General features: G+C 40.3%; 1 protein-coding gene across 2 annotated transcripts in view; it reads right to left on the reverse strand.

Moving 5' to 3' along the window:
• FRY (FRY microtubule binding protein) overlaps nt 1–21,838 on the reverse strand; it is a 279,770-nt gene that overhangs the window by 242,028 nt on the left and 15,904 nt on the right. The window contains exon 2 of one of the 2 annotated variants that reach the window (XM_089512531.1): nt 13,722–13,891. Coding sequence is in view for 1 of the 2 variants with exons in the window: in XM_089512527.1 (XP_089368653.1) it covers nt 13,722–13,923 (202 nt within the window). In the remaining variant the exon portion in view is untranslated. Of the gene's footprint in view, nt 1–13,721; nt 13,924–21,838 lie in introns of those variants that run through there. The other variant, XM_089512527.1, reaches the window with a different exon arrangement.

The following is a 21,838-nucleotide window of genomic DNA, read 5'->3' on the forward strand; positions in this document are numbered from 1 at the left end:
GCGACGTCACAGAGGCGCCGCAAGAAGGAGCTCCATTTTGGAGCTCCTTTTTTGCTCCACGCGGAAGCTGCGCGGTGTGACTGCTACGGCTCCCACATGGAGCAAGCGGCGGCAGACCGCCGATGTTTTAGCTATATCTGTTTGTTTTTAAAAATATATATATTGTGAGCCCTCCTGAGTCCTGAGAGAAATATAGACTAGAAACTAAGTAAACAAATAATCTAATTGAAGCATTTGAATATTACTTAATACTAAGGTCATCTACAGAACACAATGTATTTTCTCTCTCATTTTCCTCCATTGATAACCAACCATGAAATAACATGACCAGATACAATTAAATGGGTTCAATAAGGGCCACTTTATAGACCTATATCTTATTTAATTTAATTTGGACTTGGAGATAAGCAAAGCGGGGGAGCAACCTGATGAGGGTCCAACTAAGGCCTAGGCATCAACCTGTGACGAGTCTCCCCAGCCTTCCTTTGGGCGAAACATCAGACCCCGGAGGCAATCAAAAAACCACTGGTTGCTGCCCAGCCAGTTTACTGGAAGGAAAATCTTCCACAAGTCGCAAGATTTTATAAGAAAGAGTAAACCTCCAAGTCAGCCCTATGTGCAGATTCCTTCTCCATTCCCACAGGTCCCATGATCCATAGAGGTGGTCCAGAGCTCAAGGCTTCATCAAAAGGGTGCCAAGGAGTGCACTGATATAATAAAATTCTTCCTCCATAACCTGCCAAGTGAAAACCTATTTTAGACACCACCCACAGCCAGTTGTTCAAGTGCCATCAGATACAATGTGGGGTAGGCCAGGGAAAAAAATCAGGTTAAGGGGGGAAATCCTACCTGGCCCCAAAGTTCACATTGCACTGAGGGTAGGTGGGTGAGACAGAGCAAAAGGGCAAAGAGGACACGCAAAGGGGGACATGACATTAAATAGCCTCTGCCTCCACTTCTTTCATGTGGGAGCTCTTGACGCCAAAGACCAAAAGCAGGGGATTCTGGCCTCTATTCATGAACTGCCCCCTCCCTGCAGTAGCTGCGGAAGTACAATACATCAAATAATTTCCCCCAATAGTATTAGAAGTCAGATCAGTCAGAGAAATAATAGCTATAAGTTCACAGACATCTTGGTTAGCTAAAAAGATGACTCCAGTTCATTGTTTTAAAAGTATTTAGTTTTTAGTTTAAACATTTATAAAAACATCAGTGATAAATACTGACTTAAAACAGGCATTCTTACCTGAATATGAGAAGGAATGCCCATTATATGAACTGTGCTAATTGAATAACAGGCCTATCATTTATACATATGGTCAGCAGATTTTGTATCTTCTCCCTGCAGCTCTTATCACACTATTCTAAATGTCTTTCACCTCTGCTCCACCTTTCTTCCATGTTCCCGCTATTATGGGAAGTGATGATGAAAAGGGGAGAGCTTACAGGAGAACCTAAAAGAAGCACCAACTTCCTCTACTCTCTTGTTATTCCTTTGAAGGGAAGCACCAAAAGCCACTGCTATTTACCACCCAGGCATTCAAAAAGTCCAGAAGCAGTACCATGGCATATAGAAGAGAGGGGATCAGTGCTTCTTTTAGATTCTCTGGGGACAAACTAAGCTATCACCTTTTAGCACTCTATTCAGAGAAAGGGATGGTTCCTTTTCTGATAACAGTTAATGTACAGTATGCACATTGACTCATGGATAAGTTGACCCATGTCTTTTGGGTCAATTTTTTGACTAAAATTTCTAGAGTTATACTTGAGCATATACAGTAATTTTTTTAATGTCAAAGAGTTAACACCCCACTGAAATAGATAATTACTGTACTACGTAAAACTATTTTTTTTACTCAACACTGCATTATATAAGAACACTATTGAGCACCTGTTAAGGAAGAAGTAATATTGTTAAATACAAAGCCTATTGACATTATCACCTGGCAGATGTACAATTTTATTGGAAAGCACAGCATATATAGTTCTGTCTCCATATTTGTAATTTTAAAAACTAAACTGGAAACATAAAAGGAATATTTTAAGCAACACATCCTTTTCTTCATTCTATGTAACTTGTTTGTAGAGCATAATGTGAGCAATTTTGTAACAGATATGCTTCCAAACCATATTGTCTGGGAGCAACAGCATCACTGGGGGGTGCAGAAGGTGTGGACCGCACTGGGTGACACCCCAGGAAGGGGGGTGACACACATTCAGCCCCCCACCATCCCCCTTCTCCACGTATGTGTGCACACTCTGCCCCCCACGCACTGCTCCATGCCCCATGCATACACTGCTTCATCCCCTGCATGCGCTCAACCCACCACACATTCCGTCTCCAGGGAGCAGACCAGCACGCGTGTGGGGGGAATGGAGTCACACGCGTAGGGATGTGGCATGGGGACAGGGAGTGCATGCCATCCTGGAATGTTGCTGTCAGGGAACCTTAACAGTCCAATCTATTAAAACAGTTTAATTTCTCCAATCTGCAATAAAACTGTAGAACATTGATAAGGCTGTAGCAATTCTCAAAATAAATTAATGTTTTTCACCAGTGGTGTTCGTAAGACATGAAGTTATCATGTAACTTTAGCCAAATGAACCCCTGAATTGCAAAGGGAGAGAAACTGTTCAGTCTCAAGACTATAAAAGTTAGCTGATGTTTGTTAACTGCCTTTGAGTTGACACTCTTCTCCACCATCACAACTTAAATGAGTTGACTTTCTTCTTATCTGCTTTCTTCACTGTCAAGCTCTCACATCTGTACATGGTGATGGGGAATACAATGCCATGGATGATTCTAACTTTAGTGCTCAGTTGTATATCTTTACACTTTAGGATCTTGTCTAGTTCCTTCATAGCTGCCCTTCCCATTCCTAGTCTTATTATTTCTTGGTTGCAGTCTCCATTTTGATCAATGTTTGAGCAAAGGTACAGGGAATTTTTAAATTATTTTGATTTCCTCATTATCTGAATTGAATTTATGTAGATCCTCCATGGTCATTATTTTTGTTTTCTTTATGTTCAGAAGTAAGCCTGCATTTGTACTTTCTTCTTTCACCTTCCTTAGTAATTGTTCCAAATCTATGATGTTTTCCACTAATAATATGGTGTCTTCTGTATATCTTAGATTGTTAATGTTCCTTCCTCCTATCTTCATACCTCTTTCTTCTGAGATTAAACCTGATTTGTATGATAGTTTCTTCATACACGTTGAACGATTAGGGCAATAGAATGCAGCCTTTCCTTACCTCTGGGATTTCTCTCTCCATATATGATTGGAGTCTGTGCTGAAGAATTTTGAGCATAATTCTGCTTGCTTGCATGGGAAATTAATGCCCTATAGTTGCTGCAGTCTTTTGTGTCTTCATATTTGTGGACAAAGATGTGTGTTGGTGATTTCCAGTCTATTGGCTACCATTTTGTTTTCCATATTAACTGGCATATTTTAGTTAGCCCTTGGGCTGATTCTGTCTTTGTGAACTGTAGCAGATCAATTGGAATATCATCTGTTCCTGGTGATTTATTCTTCCCAACTTTTCTTAATGCAGCTTCCACCTCACTTTCTAGAATCTGGGATTCATCTTTGTATGATTCTTCATTCTATGTGTCATTTATTTTTTAATCTCTTTTATATAAATCTTTTGTATATTACTTCCAAGGTCTTTTTATTTCATCTGGATCTTGTAATATGTTCTCCTTCTGGTCATAGATATCCCTGCCCTTGGTATGAACTTCTCTTTGAGCTCCCAGATCTTGCAAAAGAGGTCTCTCATTCTTCCCTTTTTGTTATTGTCTTCTATTTATCTGCATTATTTATTATAGGAATCCTCTTTATCCCTGCACATTAATCATTGAACAGTTGCATTCATGGTTCTGGTTTTGTTTCTATTTCCCTTTTCTTTTGCTTCTCTGCGTTCTATTACTGTTTGAAGTGTTTCATCTGTTATCCACTGTTTCTTCTGTGTCTTTTTGGTCACTGATAGTGTCTTTCTGCATTATTCCGTGACTATATCCTTGGCTTCTGACCATAGTTAATCTGGTTCCTGGTCAATTATGCTTAGATATTAGATAATATTAGATATTGTATTAGATAATACAATATTGTATTAAATAATGTTGGGATATTGTTCAGATCATATTTTGGTATGATGACTGTTTTTATTTTCTCCTTCAGCTTTACTCTAATTATTGGTATAAGTAGTTCATGATCTGTACGACAGTCAGTATTTGTTCTAATTTTGGCCACAAGAATAGAGCTTCTCAGTCTTCTGCTTCCACAGTTGATTTTTTTAAACTGACCATCTGGTGATGTCCATGTGTATAGTTTCCCCTCTGATTCTAAGATGAAGGTATTTGCCATGAAGATGGTTGGCTTCACAAAATTCTATCAGTCGCTCTCCCGATTCATTTTTTGTACCTTGTCCAAATTTTCCTACTGTTTTTTTTTATTCTTCTTTACAGCCTGCTTTAGCATTTCAGTTGTCTATGATTATCTTGAAATCCTGTGTTGATGTGTTATCAATTTCTTCCTGGACACCTTCATAGAATCTCTTCTTCCTATGCATCTATGATTGAGGGAGAGAATAACTGCTGGACCTGATTCCCTCCCCCCCTCACCATTCCCTTCTCCTTTTGTGTCATGTCTTTTAGATTGTAAGCCTGAGGACAGGGAACCGTCTATTATCCCTTCTGTTGTAAACCGCTCGGATTTCCAGTGATTGGGCAGTATATAAATAAATCCTATTATTATTATTATTATTATTATTATTATTGGCACATATGGTAATATTTATAGGCTTTTCCTGAAGCCTTATAGACATTATTCTGTCTGACTTTGCATTGTATCCTTTGACTGCTTTTGTTATATCTCCTTAGTATGAAAGCCACCCTGTTTCTTTATGTCTTTTAATTTCCTGAGTAGAAACACTGGTGCCACAAGAGAAAACTAATGGGGGGAGGACACAAGGGAAGGAAGAATGAAGAGAGAAGGAAAAAAGGACAGATAGATTAGTGGTAACTTTACAAGACGTGAAGGGGGAGCATCTGAGGGGAAGGATTGGAGGGGGGGAAAGGAGAATGAGATTTGAAGGGTCAGGGAAGTCAAACAACTCAGTGTAGAACAAGGGGATGCATGGAATAGTGTGACAAACAGCTACTGGGAGTAGCAGTAGTGGTGGGTGACACTGATGTAGGATCTCACAAAGAGAACAGCAGTGACACTATAGTTAATACTTGTTAGCACTGTGCAATCAGAGGCAAAGATGAACCATCTTGCGAGACTCTCTCACCAAGAAAACCCTGTGATACAAGTTAGACATGAAGATGAATCCTACTACTAAGTAGCCAATTAATCTCACTTATCAAACTCATGGAAAATTTACTTTTTGTTCTATAACACCCACAGTCATCCAACCAGTGGCCATGTTATTATCTATTACAGAAGCAAGATTTATCTTCATACCCATCTTCATTACCCCTGTTCTGCATCTATGAGACAACTGATGCCTTCATGTACAGTCGGCCCTTCTTATACACGGATTTTTTATACACGGATTCAAGCATACACGGTTTGAAAATGTTCTAAAAAAGTATAAATTTACCTTGATTTTCCATTTTTATTAGGGACACCATTTTGCTATGTCATTATATTTAATGGGACTTGAGCATACACGGATTTTGTTATACACGGGGGATCTTGGAACCAAACCTCAGCGTATAACAAGGGTCCACTGTATTTGCCGTTGAGCTTTTTTATACATGCTGTTGAGCTTTATTCATCTGGATGGGCGTTGTTGCAAATCAAATGCTGGACTATACACATACTTAATTTAATGCAACAAAGTTCGTCTTGTGTTCATTTGCTTATGAAATAAAAGGATGTCCAAGTAAGTCTTGGAGTGAGTCATCCTCTTCCCTTCCAGCCTGGAAAACTGATGAGTCTTTCAGGGGTTCTTATTCTCCCATACTTACTACATTAAGAAATATCACACAGTATTTTACTATTTCAGGAGGTGGGTAGAACGGAATCATATATCTGGCTAGTATATTAGGGGAAGAATTCTAGCTTACTATTCTTCCTGAAAACCTAGACTTCTATGTGCCAAGCATAATTAAATCAAAGTATACATCCAAGTATGCAATCTTAGACATGTTTTCTGAAATAGTGTAATTGAAAAAGGATGGTATTCATGATACATTAATACAAACAGATTGTGAATACATGTATTATGTGCCTAGAGACACTGGAATCACAGTGTCATAACAAGTATTCTTTCAAAATCCCTTTCCCATGTTCCTCAAATGCTTAAAAGGAACTTGGATATGCAGAGGAACATGGGAAAGGGAGTTTAGAAAGAATAGTGCACAATGACATGGGATGGAGTAAGGAGAACTGTAGTTGGACATTTGCTCAGGCAAGGTTCTTACATATTAACAAAGGTTGCAAAACACTTTTGGGGGGAGGGGAGAACTGAAGACTTAACATTCCTTCTAATATTTAGGGTGCATCTGTTCAGTACCTGTATGCTAAAGTAAGCATGCTGGAAGTAAACATATTCAAGCTGAAAGAAGGTACCTTCTAGGTAGGCTCATCAATTGCAGCCCACTGTGTGAACAGCACAGAACTAAGGCTACCTAAACACAGGCAAGGTCAAATGGAAAACCAGAAACAGATAGTCACTAGCATGAACAACATCTAACTGTCCCCTTCAAAACTATTACCTAGACATGCCTGTGCAATTGGTAGAGCTGTTCCAGGAGCACAGCAACCACTGGGGCAGGCGTTGCCCTACATCTTCCAAAATTAATGGGGACTCCTGCCACTGCCTGCCTTGCACCCAGTCCCTGCTTTGATAGACAAGATGCCAGGAGAAGATGTGCTCAAAGGCCCCAATTGTACTTCTCATCCTTGAGTCCCCAGCACTAAGCTATCCCTCTGGCTGTTTATATTTTTAAGTGGTTTATAATAGTAGTGAGTGATTTGGGGGGGGGGGGGGGAGAGAAAGAGAGAGAGAGAGAGAGGTCTATGTTAATTCCTGTCTGTTAGCCTAGCTTTCAAAGCCTATAAACCTTTAAGGGATTAAGCCCTACCTGTTTTTTAATCCCCTCCTCATACCTCAAAGGCTCAGAAGGGCAATAAGCAACCATAAGGAACATGTCTGGTCCTCCAACATAAATGACATTCCAAGCAGTGACAGAAGAACTTGTTCTTTTTTCATTAGGATCTGGCATGGAAACAGCTCCTTGGGCCATCTATTTTAACCACCTATCACCATTGAACACTTTAAAAAAGAATAAAAGAAGAAAACCTGATATTTAAGAGGAAGTATAGTTGAGTTTCTTTAAGACAACACTCCATTAAACAGTTATTAAATTATTTTCTTGGTTGCCTAAGGATAAAAATACGTTTTAATGTGAGTTACTTTCACTGTTATTTCTACCATGATCACATTTTATGCTCACCTTGAACTTTCTGACTTCTTTCACCTTAGAAGGACCGTGCCATAAAGATGTATGACTGAGCCACAAGCATCCAGCTTTTACAGGCATTCTCTGAAGAGGATACTTGGATTTCCAGCTTAGAATGCAAGCTGTTTCCATTGCAGGGACACTTGGTCACACTATACCCTTTAGGTTTCAAGAGGTCAAGAGTATGTGACCTCTCACTGAACCTCTTTGTACTGCACAGAAAGAGCTGTGTCAGGTGAAAACAGTCACCACTGCTGATCAGTGTAACAAAACAATAATTAATCAAGGATTATTTTTTTAAAAAAGAGATTATTATAGCAATCAGAACACACACACACATATAGGCATGCATTAGTTAACAAAGCCTGTGACAAAGAAGCCCCTTTTTACAAAGTCTTTTTATCCTTCCCAGCCATTTTTTTCTTTCTTATCCTCTAACTAGTAGGAAGCGTTTTAGCAAAATTGGCACTTGGTGGATCGTGAAGGAGAACTTCTCCAGCACGGACATTCAGTGTTAGATTGCAATAGAAGTGCCTCCACTAAACAATAAAATAAAGCTTCAGCTGGGAAACAGCATGATACTACACTAGCCAATCCTGCTACAATATGTGTCTGACTATAACAGGATAGGTAAATAGTAGAATCCCTCACTGAGCATATGTGAACAGTGAAACAGAGAGAAAAGGAAAGAATAGATAAACTTGTATCACCAGCTTGTCCCACCATATTGAAAAAGGGTAGATCCATAAGTTTGGCCATGAAAACAGAAATCATAAGCATGGTGGAAACTGGTGAAAGAAGAAATCATCCCTTGTCATCTTATTTCACATGTACTGATCGTTCATTTTGGGTAAAAAAGTTCAATGAAACATGTTAAACTGCTTTTCTTTTTCTTTTTTTTCCCAGTGTAGAAACCTATTCCTATTATTTCCATGCTCAGTGGCAACATTAGGGCTGGTGTCACCCAGTGCAGTAACTCATGGTGTCACCCCCATGGACCCCCTGGGATGATGGTGTGGATGGGGAGGAGGATCTCACCCTGCGGAACCCAGGATCCTGCCACCACCATCCCACTCCCACCTGAGACAGCAAACATTGGAAACAAGAACAATTTTAAATTACAAAAGATCTCCACGCTCAGGGATAGAGGAAGCCGTAGCAAAAAGCTTGCTCACCCTGCAGAGGATAACAGCAAAAAAGAGCTAAACAGATCAGGAGGGGTAGCCTGCAGGAGGGGGGAGCAGAAAGAAAAGTCTGCAGCTTCACCCCTGTCCTCACCCTATCAAAGGGGAGCGAGCAGCATGCCAAAAAGAGTCCAATCTTTCTTTCTGGGGAAAAGAGGCCTTAGGATTCTTCACTGCTGCTCTACGTCACCCCTCTGATCATGTCACCCAGTGTGGCCTACAGCCCCACACCCCTTAGTCACACCACTGTCCATGTTATTCTGCTTGTGCTACCAAATCTTCTGTTAAAGTAATAATGGCCAGGAACACATCTGCTTTGTTAACTGAGGCATATCTGCATTGCTTGTTACACTTATTTATAACTTTGATGTCTAATATACATGTAGTATCTGGCACAAGGCAAAAGTGTCTTCTAGTAATTTCCATATTCAAGAGTAGATGCAATATTAGTGGGAAAGTTTATGGAGGAACATATTCTATTGAGGAAAATTCATGAGGATATACACTCCTGGTAGGGTTGCCATAAGTCAGGACCTTCAAACCGGGACAAATGTAGGGCAACATTTTCAAATGGAGGACACATTTTATAAAAAATGGAGGACACACGAAAAAAATTGATGATTTTAAAAAATGTCAATGTAAATGCATGTTTCTTAGGCATGATCAAAATGAAGGACATTTTGGCATTATTCCTAGACAGATGGCAGAAATGTTCTTCCCTTTCTGGCCAAACTACCCCCCCCTCCATTCCAAAACACACACAACAGCACATTTGGGCATTTCACATGGCTTTACTTAACATGGCCTCTTGCATATTTCAGAGACTTATTCCATAACCAAACCTCTTGGGTTTAACACTTAGCATGGTTTAACATGGCTATGCATATTGAACATGTCAAGGTGGTTTCACAGTTCTTGCACCAAGTGTACTTCTCAGAAGTGTGTACTTGGTCAAGGGACTTTGGTTTTTCTTCACTGCGCATGAGTTTGTAAAACTCAGAGCAACTTGCATTGGCCATGCCACAGAGGCTTGCTGATATCAATATCACCATCGTCATCATCATCATCACTATCATTGTCCAAGCAAGGCAAGCTTGCTAGCATTCAAAGCACCAAAATGCACTATGGAAAGTCACACCATCTCGGCTTCAGAAACAGTGCACGCATGCCTCAGAAGCTGACTGATATCAATATGATCATCATCACTATCACTGTCAAAACAAGCAGACTTATTAGCATTAAAAGCACGAAAAAATACACCAATCTGGATTAGATATCATTCATTGGAAATAAAAGTCCACAGAACATTAGCACTGAACCAAAAGCATTCTCTTGTGCCGGCAAACTACATGTCCCACTCACAAGTACACAGCATTTGAAACAGAGCAGGCATTCTCTTGGAGGGGGAGGACTTGGGGGGGGGTAAATAAAGGGTTAGATAGAAGGGGGGGTTAAATAAGGGGGTTAGACAAAGGGGGCTAGATAGACCAGTTATGGCCTTTTCTAGCAGTCAGTCCTGATCTGCTGGAATTTCTCAAAAGTGGCCTCTTCCACAGGGTTGCCATAAGGCAGAAATTCTGACATACTCCAGCTCCCAGAATTCCATAGCCTTGAGTCAGAAAAGATTTAAAGCATTGCCAGCCAAACTGGGTTACTTCTCCAGTGTGGATGCATCGTGATGGGCTCCCTCCTGGGCGACCTTTTGCCTGGTGCCTCCCCCTCAGCCCCCCCATGGCCCCCACAAGTCCTGGCTTCCCTCTTGCTGGGAAATGCAGGCCTGGCCAAGGAGGGAGTTGGGCACACAACAACAGCAGCAGCAGCAGCAGAGGCAGAAGGGGGGAGGAAGAGAAAAAAGAAAGGAAGGAGAAAGAAGAAAAGGAGGAGAAAGAAGAATAGGAAAAAAGATAAAAAGAAAAGGAGGAGGAAGGGAGGAAGAAAAGGAGGGTTAGATAGAAGGGGGGTTAATTAAGGGAATTAGAGAAAGGTTGACTAGAGGCAGGGTTGCCATAAGTCAGAAAGGAGTTGGGCACACAACAACAACAACAACAACAACAACAACAGAGGAGGAGGGGGAGGAAGAGTAAAAAGAAGGGAAAGGAGAAAGAAGAAAAGGAGAAGCAAGAAGAAGAATAGGAAAAAAGATAAAAAGGAGGAGGAACAGGGGAAGAAAAATAAGAGGAGGAGGAGGAGGGGAAAGAGGAAGAGAAAGAGGGGAAGAAAAATAGGAGGAGGGGGAGAGAAAGAGGGGAAGAAAAAGAAGAAGAGGAGGAGGAGGAGGGAAAGGGGAACAGGAGGAAAAAAGAGGAAGCAGCTTGCCTGCAAAGCCCTCTCGAGGCTCCAGCCTTGGCCCCGTGCAAGGCTCGAAAGAGAGGAAGCTCCTCTTCCTCAGGCTGGCTGGCCAATGGGGAAGACTGGAGCTGGGGCAGGCTCCTGCAGCAGGGGCAGGCTGTCCGGCCATTGGCCAGGCAGCCTGAACAGGAAGAGCTCCTGCTCAGCCCTGTGCGCAGCCATGCAAGAGCGCGCAAGGCAGCCCAAATAGGGCACAATGAAGAAGTGCTGGCAGGGGCCCGACGGCGCGTGCGAAGGCTGCGCCGCCACGCCTCCGCGCGCATACAAGGGCCAGGCCGGTGGGCGGGCACACGCAAGGGCCACGCTGGTTGGTGGGTGTGCACGCGAGGGTTGCGTTCGCAGCCGCGGCAGCAGCCATGTCAGTAGCTACAGCTGCAGAGCGGCTGTGGTTGCTGCTGCGGCGGCCGTGACAACAATGGCCAAGTCCCGGGCAAGGGCCAAAAGCGGGACGGGACGTTCCCAACCCGCCAAAAAGTGGGAAAGTCCCGCCCCCAGGTGGGATATGGCATCCCTAACTCCTGGGCATCTCTTGGCTGTATGTTTTCCTATTTGAATGCTAAATCTTGTACAGAGTAACAGCATGTTTCACCTTGTCTGGGGGAAAAAAGGTTTCTCTAGGCATATGGAGGTCTTCCAGTATGACTTTATGGTCATCTTCCACTGGAAATATAGAGTTTGCCATTATCCACGATTTTCACTATCTATGGTACGTCTGGGAACATATCTCCCATGGATAGAAAAGTTGTAGTATACAGCCTTTTTTCTTTTGTAACACAGAAAGAATCTTACACATATTTGTGGACATACAGAATAAACTAACCAACAGAAGCTATGAATCTGTTTTGGATGGAGTTAATATTGACATTTCCATGTGCAGCTCCTCCCAGTTTTTATCCTAGATCTAAGAAAATGCTAGGCTTTGGTTATGCCAAATAAAAAAACCTGGTAGACAGGAAGTGTGGGATAACTGTTAAGCTTTGTTCCTATGTTCACTGGAATAGAAACAAAGAGATGAAGAGAGTAATTACAGTCACACTGAATGGAGTCAGAAACCTCTGCACTTTCAAGACTCATATGTGTGCTAATCCTATATCTGTATGCTTAAATACATGAAGGTTTCCATCTATACTGTGGGTTTTGCAGAGTTCAGATTGGACTTGTATGGCCTAAGTCCATTTATTAATCCTAACTAGATAGGTCCACTGATGTAATTGCCGTTGATTCAATGGCTCTATTCTAGTTGAGGCTAGCAATTAGATTTAGGCAAATTTGCATGCAGCTTGTAGACTCCAGTATCTGTATAATTTCTAATATGCCTAAATATTATATTTCCAGGAAATTGGAGCTGAGGAATATTTACAGATTTACACATATTCAGGTATATTTACAGATTCACACATATGAATGAAAACTTGAACAGGGCAAGAGACACAAAGGTCAAATGATTAAAGAGACATTGAAATCAAATAAGAAAGCTGAGTTAAAACAGAGGGTAATAGACATTTAAAATGTGAAAAAGGAAGAAAAGGGTAAAAAAGCAGAGACAAATCTAGCAAAAAACAATTAGCATATAATAGATAGTACTGTCTTTGAAGAAGAGCTGATTTAGGTATTTGGAAGTTTTGGAGAAAAAAAACACTCCCAAATCACCTGACCAAATGCACTATAAGAAAAAAGTATTTTTCAGAATGCTTTGTTACACATAAATTTGTTTTGATATTAAAAATAGTACATTTCACCAAACACAGAATAGGAAGTCTGCTTATACCTCAGCAATTTAAATTAGAAATGTCAAATTACTGGGAAATTTTACAGTTTCTGATCTTTCTGCATTTAAAAATATTTTTACCCCTACTTTTATGTCCTCTAAAGATAAGTATCACCCTTTCTGCTACCAGGCGATCTGAGAAACAGAGCAAAAGATGCAATACCCTCACTATCTTGGACATTCAAATGAGAATTAAAACTGGAAAAGTAATTAGTTAGGTTTCCACTTTTATATTACTAACAAATTAATTAATTAATTAATTAATTAATTGAATAAATTTAAAAAAGAAAAGAGAGCTCTTCCCCAAAAGGAAAAGCACAATGAGAACTTGTTAAAATTCTTTGTGTTCTCTCTCCATTCACACATACATCTCACAAGTTAAAGTAATAAAATTTGCTTTCATTATAAGTCCCTTAGTATTTTAAATCCATTATTATAATTCACCATGCCTCTTGATGAAACCCAGTGTTAGTCATTTTAAGATATTTAAATCATCAACGTTACACAAAATCATTTACTGCAAGCATTTTCTAGCTCCACTGCAAAACAGGAATTTAAAACATGCATTTGAACTAATTTCTGGATAAGTAAGAAATACCAATTTGATACAGGAAGAACATACACGTACTCCTTATGAAAGACTTCAAATGAGGTACTGCAATAAAGGAAAGTAGAATCCAGATTTTCTTGCTTAGCCACAAACATTCTAACACCCTGAACTTTCTTTTAAATCTTTACACGTCAAACACGTACAATATGAAGACAAAATGCTGTTTTTCAATTGCATATCCATGTTTTCCAACATGATTTTACAGTGTACAGTAATACTCAAATTTGTTACAAAACTTTGGATATGCTGCTGAGCAATTTTTCAGCATCTTTAACTACATCCACAGTTTTTACAAATACAAAGAAAAATACAGCAGTAACTTGTTGGCATCTCCTACCTGGAAAGAGAGCTGGTCTTTTCTTAGGCCGTCTTGGGTGAATAGGTTCTAAATTCCTAATATTTCTTTGATACCTTCCTCTAATGTCATTTCTTAGCAGGAGTTCTGATGGCAGGCTTCTCCGTCTTGATTTATAATCATTCTGGTATGAATTCAGGTTACATTTAGTCCTAGAGTGCAGATTATTATCATCAATTGCCATTGTAGCACATATGATATAGTTCTTCAAAATGTTTAAACAAAATGGTACAAAAAATAAAAAGTAAGCTTCAAATCAATCAAATCTCTTTTACTGATGGAAAACAGTCACCATCCATTTTTGATGTTCTCATGCTTAGTCCAGCACTTGTTTGGTAAGTTTAGCAAGTGGATAGATAGGTGTAGGCTAAAACAGGTGTAGAATTACTACAAAGTCCCTCCTTTCAAAAGTCAAACAAGCCCAGGGGAGGAGGTATAACAAAATCATTAAAGTAAACAGAGGCTTGTGCATGACTGGAAAGTTTACCTTAACTCATCAACTCCCATTACGCAGAAGGAAAAAAAATGTATAAACAGACTACTGTAATTCCTGTTTCATAGCGAGTACTTCTGATTCACTCATGATTGATATACTAAATTAAAACATCTCACTAAATTATGAAATATATAAATATTACAATATTCTATGGAAGAAACAGTGAATAAATGTATAGTTGCTGCAAATTATTTTATTTTATTTTATTTTATTTATACCCCGTCCTTCAGTCCTAATGGCTATCAGAGCAGCTTACAATTATTATTTTTAATTAGACGGTTCCCTGCCCTCAGGCTTACAATCTAAAAGACACGACACAAAAGGAGAAGGGAATGGTGGTGGGAAAGGGAATGAGGTCCAGTGGTTATTTTCTCCCTCTGAGGCCTGGACCAAAGCTGATGGACTGGAGGGAGGGCTCTTCTTCTTCAGGCTAGCCCTGATGGAGTTGGGACTGCCTGTTCACTCCCTCACAGGCCGAAGGATGACAGTTATCATGGAGGGAGGGCTCTCTTTCTTCAGGCTAGCCCTGATGGAGCTGGGCCTGTCTGTTCACTCCCTCACAGGCTGAAGGATGACAGTTATCATGGAGAGAGGGCTCTCTTTCTTCAGGCTAGCCCTGATGGAGCTGGGCCTGCCTGTTCACTCCCTCACAGGCCGAAGGATGACAGTTACCATGGAGGGAGGGCTCTCTTTATATGGTGTTGTATGGTTCAAGATTATGCTTGTACAAAAATATTTGCTTTAAAACCTTTAATGGCTTTGACACAAGTACACAAAGGTTTTTGCAAATGCATCAACGTGCCTTGTAACAGAAAACAAACATGTAGTACTTAGACAGGAGTGCATTGTAATAATGATGATCAAAACATAAAAGTTTAGTGATCGATGCAGTCCAGGATGACAATGCCATAACGTTGTTTAACTGTAAACAAGATTAAGGCCTCTAAGAGTACCAGACTTTCAGGCCTACTGTTTGCCAGAGCTTGGTTGTAACTCATTAATTAGCCCATTAAGTTATTAAAATGTTCAGTTGGATGGCTCTCCTTCTGGCAGATTCAGTAAGACAGAAAGAGGAGAAGAAGCATTAGGACTGGAGAACATACTGTACATCACACAACTTTATCACCATGCAGCAGCAGAAAATCTAGGAAGCAGCTGAAGAGCCATGATTGGGGAACAAGTGAAGACCAATATAAAGGAATTAATGCTAGTATGGAATGGAATGGCTTGGGGGGACTCAAACAACCAGAGCTTACAGACGGTCAAAGCCTCGAGGTCTGGAAAAAATGTGTGTTCGTCCCTCCCTTCAATATGTGTTTCAGAGGTGTATGTGTTGTGTCTCTCTTTAGTTATCCTTCTTTATTGATTTTATTTTGGTTTAGCAACAGCAATAGCATGTACATTTCTATACTGCTTATCAGTGCACTCAGCACTCACCAAGCAGTTTACATTCTGTAAACCAATTGCCCCCCGACAAGCTGGGTATTCATTTTACCGACCTACGAAAGGATTGAAGGCTGAGTCAACCTTAGAGCCTTGGGATCGAACTCACAACTTTGTGGCTGCAGTACCACCATTTAACCACTGCACTACCAGGGCTCCCTGGTTTCTACTGCCCATTACTGTATGACTTACAATAATGTATATTATTATTATTATTATTTAGGATGAGCTACAATAATCTTTTTTAGAGTATTTAGTGGAGCTGCTCACACAATGGCAGGCACTGTGACTAATTAAGTGAAAAGTGCCATTTCCTTCTCTATTGGCTCTCCTCTTTCTCTCATTCTGCTTCACTCACTGATTCGGTGTGTCATACCTGGAAGGGTTTGGTGAAGCTGGAGTTATTAGTTTGGAGCCAAAAGGTTAAATTACAGACCCCATTCCCCCCACCTCCCATGGCATGACTACTTAGAAGTAAATCCTATTAAGTGGAAAGGTTTCTTCTTCCAGTTTCTTTGCTGTTCTCATGTTCTCTCTCTCTAACCCCTCTCCACCCAGTTCTTTGTTTTTTGCCCACCCTCTTCCAGATCACACACTTTGAAGGGGCTGGTAATGTTGGAGGTTGAAGTCAAAAGATACAACTAGCTGAAACTACACCTTCCTATTGCTGTGTTTTTCTTTTTCTAAATATATACTCAGAAGTAAGTCCCATTGGGCTAAATGAGTAAAACATGTGCTCTACCACTGATCTTTGCAGATTACGCTTCTTGACAAAGTTGGGAGGCCAAAAGCATGCAGTGATTCAGTTGTGCAAACAAATGTCTGCACATGTTCCTTGTTAAACAAAACATTTCTACTTAAGAATTTTTCACCCTTGATTCACTGACTGGTTTTTGTATACAGCAACTTATTGTTGCACTTGAAGGAGATTACTGTCCTCTAGTTTTAGTCAGCATGGTATAGTAGTTTGACCATTGGACAAGAACTGAAGATTAGAATTCGATTCCCTGCTCAGCCATGAAAACTCACTGGGTGACCTTGGCTGAGTCACACACTCTCAGCCCTAGAAAACCTCATGATAGAGTCATCTTCGGATCACCATAAACTGGAATTGACTTGAAGGCGCACAACAACAACAAGCTCTAACACATCATTCCTTATTTTTAATAATGGCATGGGAATCATTAGGCAAAAATTTCAGCAGCCTTAGACAGTACTGTATAGCCAAATGGTGATGAGTGCACCAAAGAAGCTTCAGTTCAACAATATCTGGAGGGCTGCTCAGTTCACACCCTGCTTTAATGTCACTACTTATTAACTTTTAGTAAACAAGGCATTTGAAGGACAAGTGAACAATGTACACGTTGGTGAGAGTGGGTAGGGGGGAAAAAGGAGAGATACAGATCAATGACCAAAGTTAAGTGTACAAGTTTTAAGATGAAATCCCATCACTTAGGACAGACAACCTTCCCAGTCTGACAGTTTCCAGACATGTCCCACTAAACATAAAAACAATACCATCAGTGTACATGGTTCTGTATACAGACATAACAATAAAACACATATTCCTGTCAAAGACTTATGATTGTTGGGGAAGGAAGAGGCCACTCCCCAGCAAAAGTTGTATTACAGTATGAGCTTCATAATCCATATGGGAGAGGGATTCCAATAAGGAGGAAGGCAACTTTAAAACAATAAAAGAGCACTTTGGAAGGTGCCAAACACAAAATGTGCTCTTAGGGCCAATAGTGACAGTTGCTATTCTAAGTGTGTGGGACTTGTAGAGTCCCCACTGCCAGTTGCAATCTATCTTTAATTAATTTGAGGATTGTTTAGCTTGGCTTTGCAAGAGAGGGTAACATATGCAGGAAATGAGCTAGACCAGTAATAACTAATAAGAGATTCCAAGCATGGGGTTTCATTAGAAGAAATATAAAAGAACACACATACTTTCTCACTTTCTTACAAAGCAAACAAAACTGAGCAAATATAGAAAGGTGAATAGAGACAGCAGAGTCTGAGGGTTGGATAAGGGGGTATATCTACTGATCCTGAAGAGATGATCCATAGAAAGGCAGAAAGCAGGAGCAGCTTAAGTCACAAAGCTTGGGTATGTGGATTCAGGGATGCAGACAGGAACAGACAAAGTAATGGTGACCCATACTGAAGCCTGAGGGCAACAGTCACCATGCAAATGGGGTGGGGGACTGTACAAAAAGACTAACATTTGGGGTGCTATTTATACCTTGAGCCCAACCCCAATTCATAAAGGATCCAAGGGAAACCAAAAGTTTGATTGCCCCTCAACAGAACCTGAGAAGGTTTCCAAAGTAGAGAGTTTGTTTTGATACCTGGGAGATGAGAGAGGTTGATTTTGATTAATGGTGCTTCATGGACTTTACAACACCTAGACAACATCTAGAGTCCCCAGGAATAAGAGGGCAAGAAGGGGTGTTTAGGAATACACAAGAAATGAAAGGGATTCCAGTCTTGTTTGATCTGGCAGAACCCATCTTTTGGCATTCGATTTCCATCAAAAATGCAGAGTAAGGGGAGTGGCACTCTTCCAGGAAGCTCCTTCATCCCCATGTTTTTCCACATGGCTGGGTCTACGTGTCATTCACGTAGTACGTGTGTTCTTTTATATTTCTTCCAATAAAAGTTCATATGCTTCCCCATGCCTGGAGTCTTTATCAGTTATTACTGGTATAGCTATTTCGGTGCTATATATGCCATCGCAACCACATCCGCTGATGCTGGCACCTAATGTTACATAAAACTATAGCTGGATTAATAAATATATTACGGCATGTTTGGATGCTTACACAGTATCTATGTCATTCTGTGTATATCCCCTGGTCTGTCTTGCAAAATAATGTTTTCAATAATCAACAATAAATCAATTAGATTAATTCAATGACTAGTGGTTGTCATCATTAATTACCCCCCCTCCCCTTTTCTAAGTTTAACATTATGGAATTAATTGTCAGACCTAATATTCCAAGCCTGCCCTTTGTTGTAATGTGGTTTCCCTTTTACATCCAGTTGAATAAACCTTTTCCCCAGCTGTAAAAATTAAAAATTAATAGCTTTACTGTATACAGTACACGTGGCTTTGAGCATATGCGCAAAGCCGCGAGGTAGCGTGTGGGGCTCAAGGGGTGGTGCATCTCATTCAGATGAATGGGGTGTGCGCCCATGGCATGTGTGCGCCACCACACCGCCGCACCACCACATGCACAAGCCCCATTCACTTGAATGGGGCTTGAACATGCGCAGTATTAGCTTATGCAGGGGGGTCCGGAACGGATGCCCCACATATGCCAAGGGCACACTGTACAATAGATGCAGATATTGGAAGTAACCAGCTACAAATAAATTCAAGGAACTCTATGATTCTCTATGATTCTATGAATAAAAGAATTAATTGCTTTTCTGAAACTGAGGGGGGATACAAATGGGCATGATGCAGGAGAATCCCACCAGCATTATATGTAATGGTGTAATTGTTAATGGTTCAGTGTTCAGTTATTATTATTATCATTATTATTATTATTGGTTTTAAATCTTGCGGAGAGTCTGCTGCAACAAAATGTATTTTAAAAGGCACTACTGGTGAAGAAAAGGTTAAGAACCACTGCTTTATTCCTCTCTTCTTCTGTGCCTTACTGCATAGTCAACAAACTTTCTAGCTACCCTTAGGTAAGCTCCTGTGTCAGTTAACTGAAGTTAACTGTTTCAACAAGTTTTTTTTTATATAGCTATAACTTGTATGGCAATTACTGCATAGTTCTGTACTGCAACTCTGTCTGTGCCTGAGCAATTCCTCTACCTTCCTCCTTCCTTTCCAATTGATTACATCTCCTGACATGCAGGGTTCTTACAGGTGATACTGAGAGAACACTACGCATCAGTGGCATCATTAGGAGCGCGTGGGTGTGTGTGGACCACACCAGGTGACACCCTAAGGGGAGCGTGACACCACTGCTCCTCAAACACTTACCTTTTGGCAGAAACAGGGTGTGGCATTAATCAGCTTCCCTTTGAAATGCTTTAAGAGATGGTGGGAGTGGGGTGAAGCTCAGTGGGAAGAGAAAGGAGAGGCCACCAATTTTTTTTAAATTAAAATTTCATATTTTAAAAATTGATTTTTTAAAAAATATATATTTGGTTTTTTAAAAATTATTATTTTTAAATTTTCTTTAAAAACATCACATTTTAACCAAATGTTCACTATGTATATGTAAATACATTTAGGTCATGCATATGGTAACGTAATTTGAAGGTACAGTATAATTTTAATTTTGCTGGTTGTTTATGTCACAACTATTAGCATTAGATTTAGAAATATATGGGAATTATGATTTACAAAAACATGAGTGCAAAAAAGCATTTCTAAGGATTCTGTATAGTGTGAAATGGGAGGTCAATGGTGGGTGGGAGGGTGGCACTATTTGTTACCGCACCTGGTGACACCAACCCTAGTGATGCCACTGCTACACATCACATTCAAAACTCACCTCTCTACATCACAGGTTTACTTTTCAAGTGTAAATCATTCTTTCCCAAATGTCATGGAGAAGGAACTGAGCCCAAGATGTTCTGCTTATAAACCATGTGCTCTTACCACTAAACTATCACCCTTCCCTCAATTAAGTTCAAAAGCTAAAATAAAGAGAGAGGGACATCTCACACAACACTTTCATAAACAAGGGGAAAAAGCGTCACTCACAACATCTGAAATGAATTGAAGTTCAGAGTAATAATGCAGTACAGTGGATTTCCTTCCTAACACAATGCAAGTACTGAACTGCAAACAAATTCTATCAAAATCTGCAGGCATATCTAAAAGTGAGAATATGAATGCAGTGAGAAATGTGCAAAAACCTTTCCTCCCCACAAAAAGAAGTCAATGCATAATTGCTCTGACCCTCTCAGATCTAAAGTAAATTATTAAGTTTGACAGCTACTGGCTTCATGCCAAGTGACACAACCATACTATCTAAATTTGGCAGGGACAGTCCCAATAATCCTGTCATCCCACTTTTTCAGCTACTTTTGAAATGTCCTAGCTTTCCTCTCCTACTTCTACTTTTCCTCTTTGACCTCAGCCTACAGTTTGCTGCAAACCAAGTTTAAAATGTAAAAGTAGTTTGCACTCAACTGGGGCTGGAGGCAGAACCTTGCCCGTCCTAGAAGGCTCAAGCAAAAGCAAACTACTTCAGCCTCTCTTAGCTCGTCTGTTCTTCCTCATTAATACCTTTTGCCATCTTGACCACTCTCTAACATTGCTTGGCCACACTTTTTCATCTCTGAAATTTTGGGAGGTATGCACAACTGTTAACAGTTTCCAGCATCCTTCTGCAATTTCTTACCATTGCCCACATCTAGACCTCTAGAAGAAAACCAAAACAAATCATTCATTTGTATAAAATTATAGGGACTTCCTTTGCAAAATTCAGGGACAAGAAGTAACTCAAATCTTGGGCTGCATTATTTTTAAACAATGATTTGGCACTTCTTATGGCCCAGCTTTGGTCACTATTGATGCTATAACTGAAAACCTTGCTTTTGGTACCATTTTGGGAGAAAGGCAGGATGTAAATTAAATAAACAAAACAATGAATACTGGAATTTCATCCTATGGAGTTGAACATGTGCAATAATTTTTTGAATGGTGTTGTTAGCCTGTTTCAATATTAGCAGATATTATCTTGGATGCACTATGTTGCCACAATATTGTCAGAGAATAGAAAGCAGGTTTCCAAAACAGTAGCTGTTCCATTCAGTCACCCTATCAATTGGTTTACTACAATTACTAGGATTTTATATCTGAAAACACAACATTAACTACTAATTATGTTAATAATACATTACCTTTCTGCCACTACCTTTCTGTGGTGGTGGGATTGCATGCTCCTGTGAGACAAGAGGCTATACTGACTGCAGCAATGCTGCTGGTAGGGTCTCCCATGTCTGACAGGCTTTTGCTGGGGAGCCAGACTAAATTTGTCAAACATCTACTGGGCAGCAGCAGTAGTGGGGTGTGGTGTATAACACTGGCTGAGGATTGGTCAGAGACAATGGCAGTGGCACCATAGCTAATGCTTGTTAGAACTGTACAGAAGGAAGCACAGTAACCCCTACAGTGATACAATCA

This window comes from Sceloporus occidentalis, unplaced genomic scaffold (assembly GCF_023333645.1).
Source record: "Sceloporus occidentalis isolate IW3139 unplaced genomic scaffold, rSceOcc1.0.p SCAF_2, whole genome shotgun sequence".
NCBI lineage: Eukaryota > Metazoa > Chordata > Lepidosauria > Squamata > Phrynosomatidae > Sceloporus > Sceloporus occidentalis.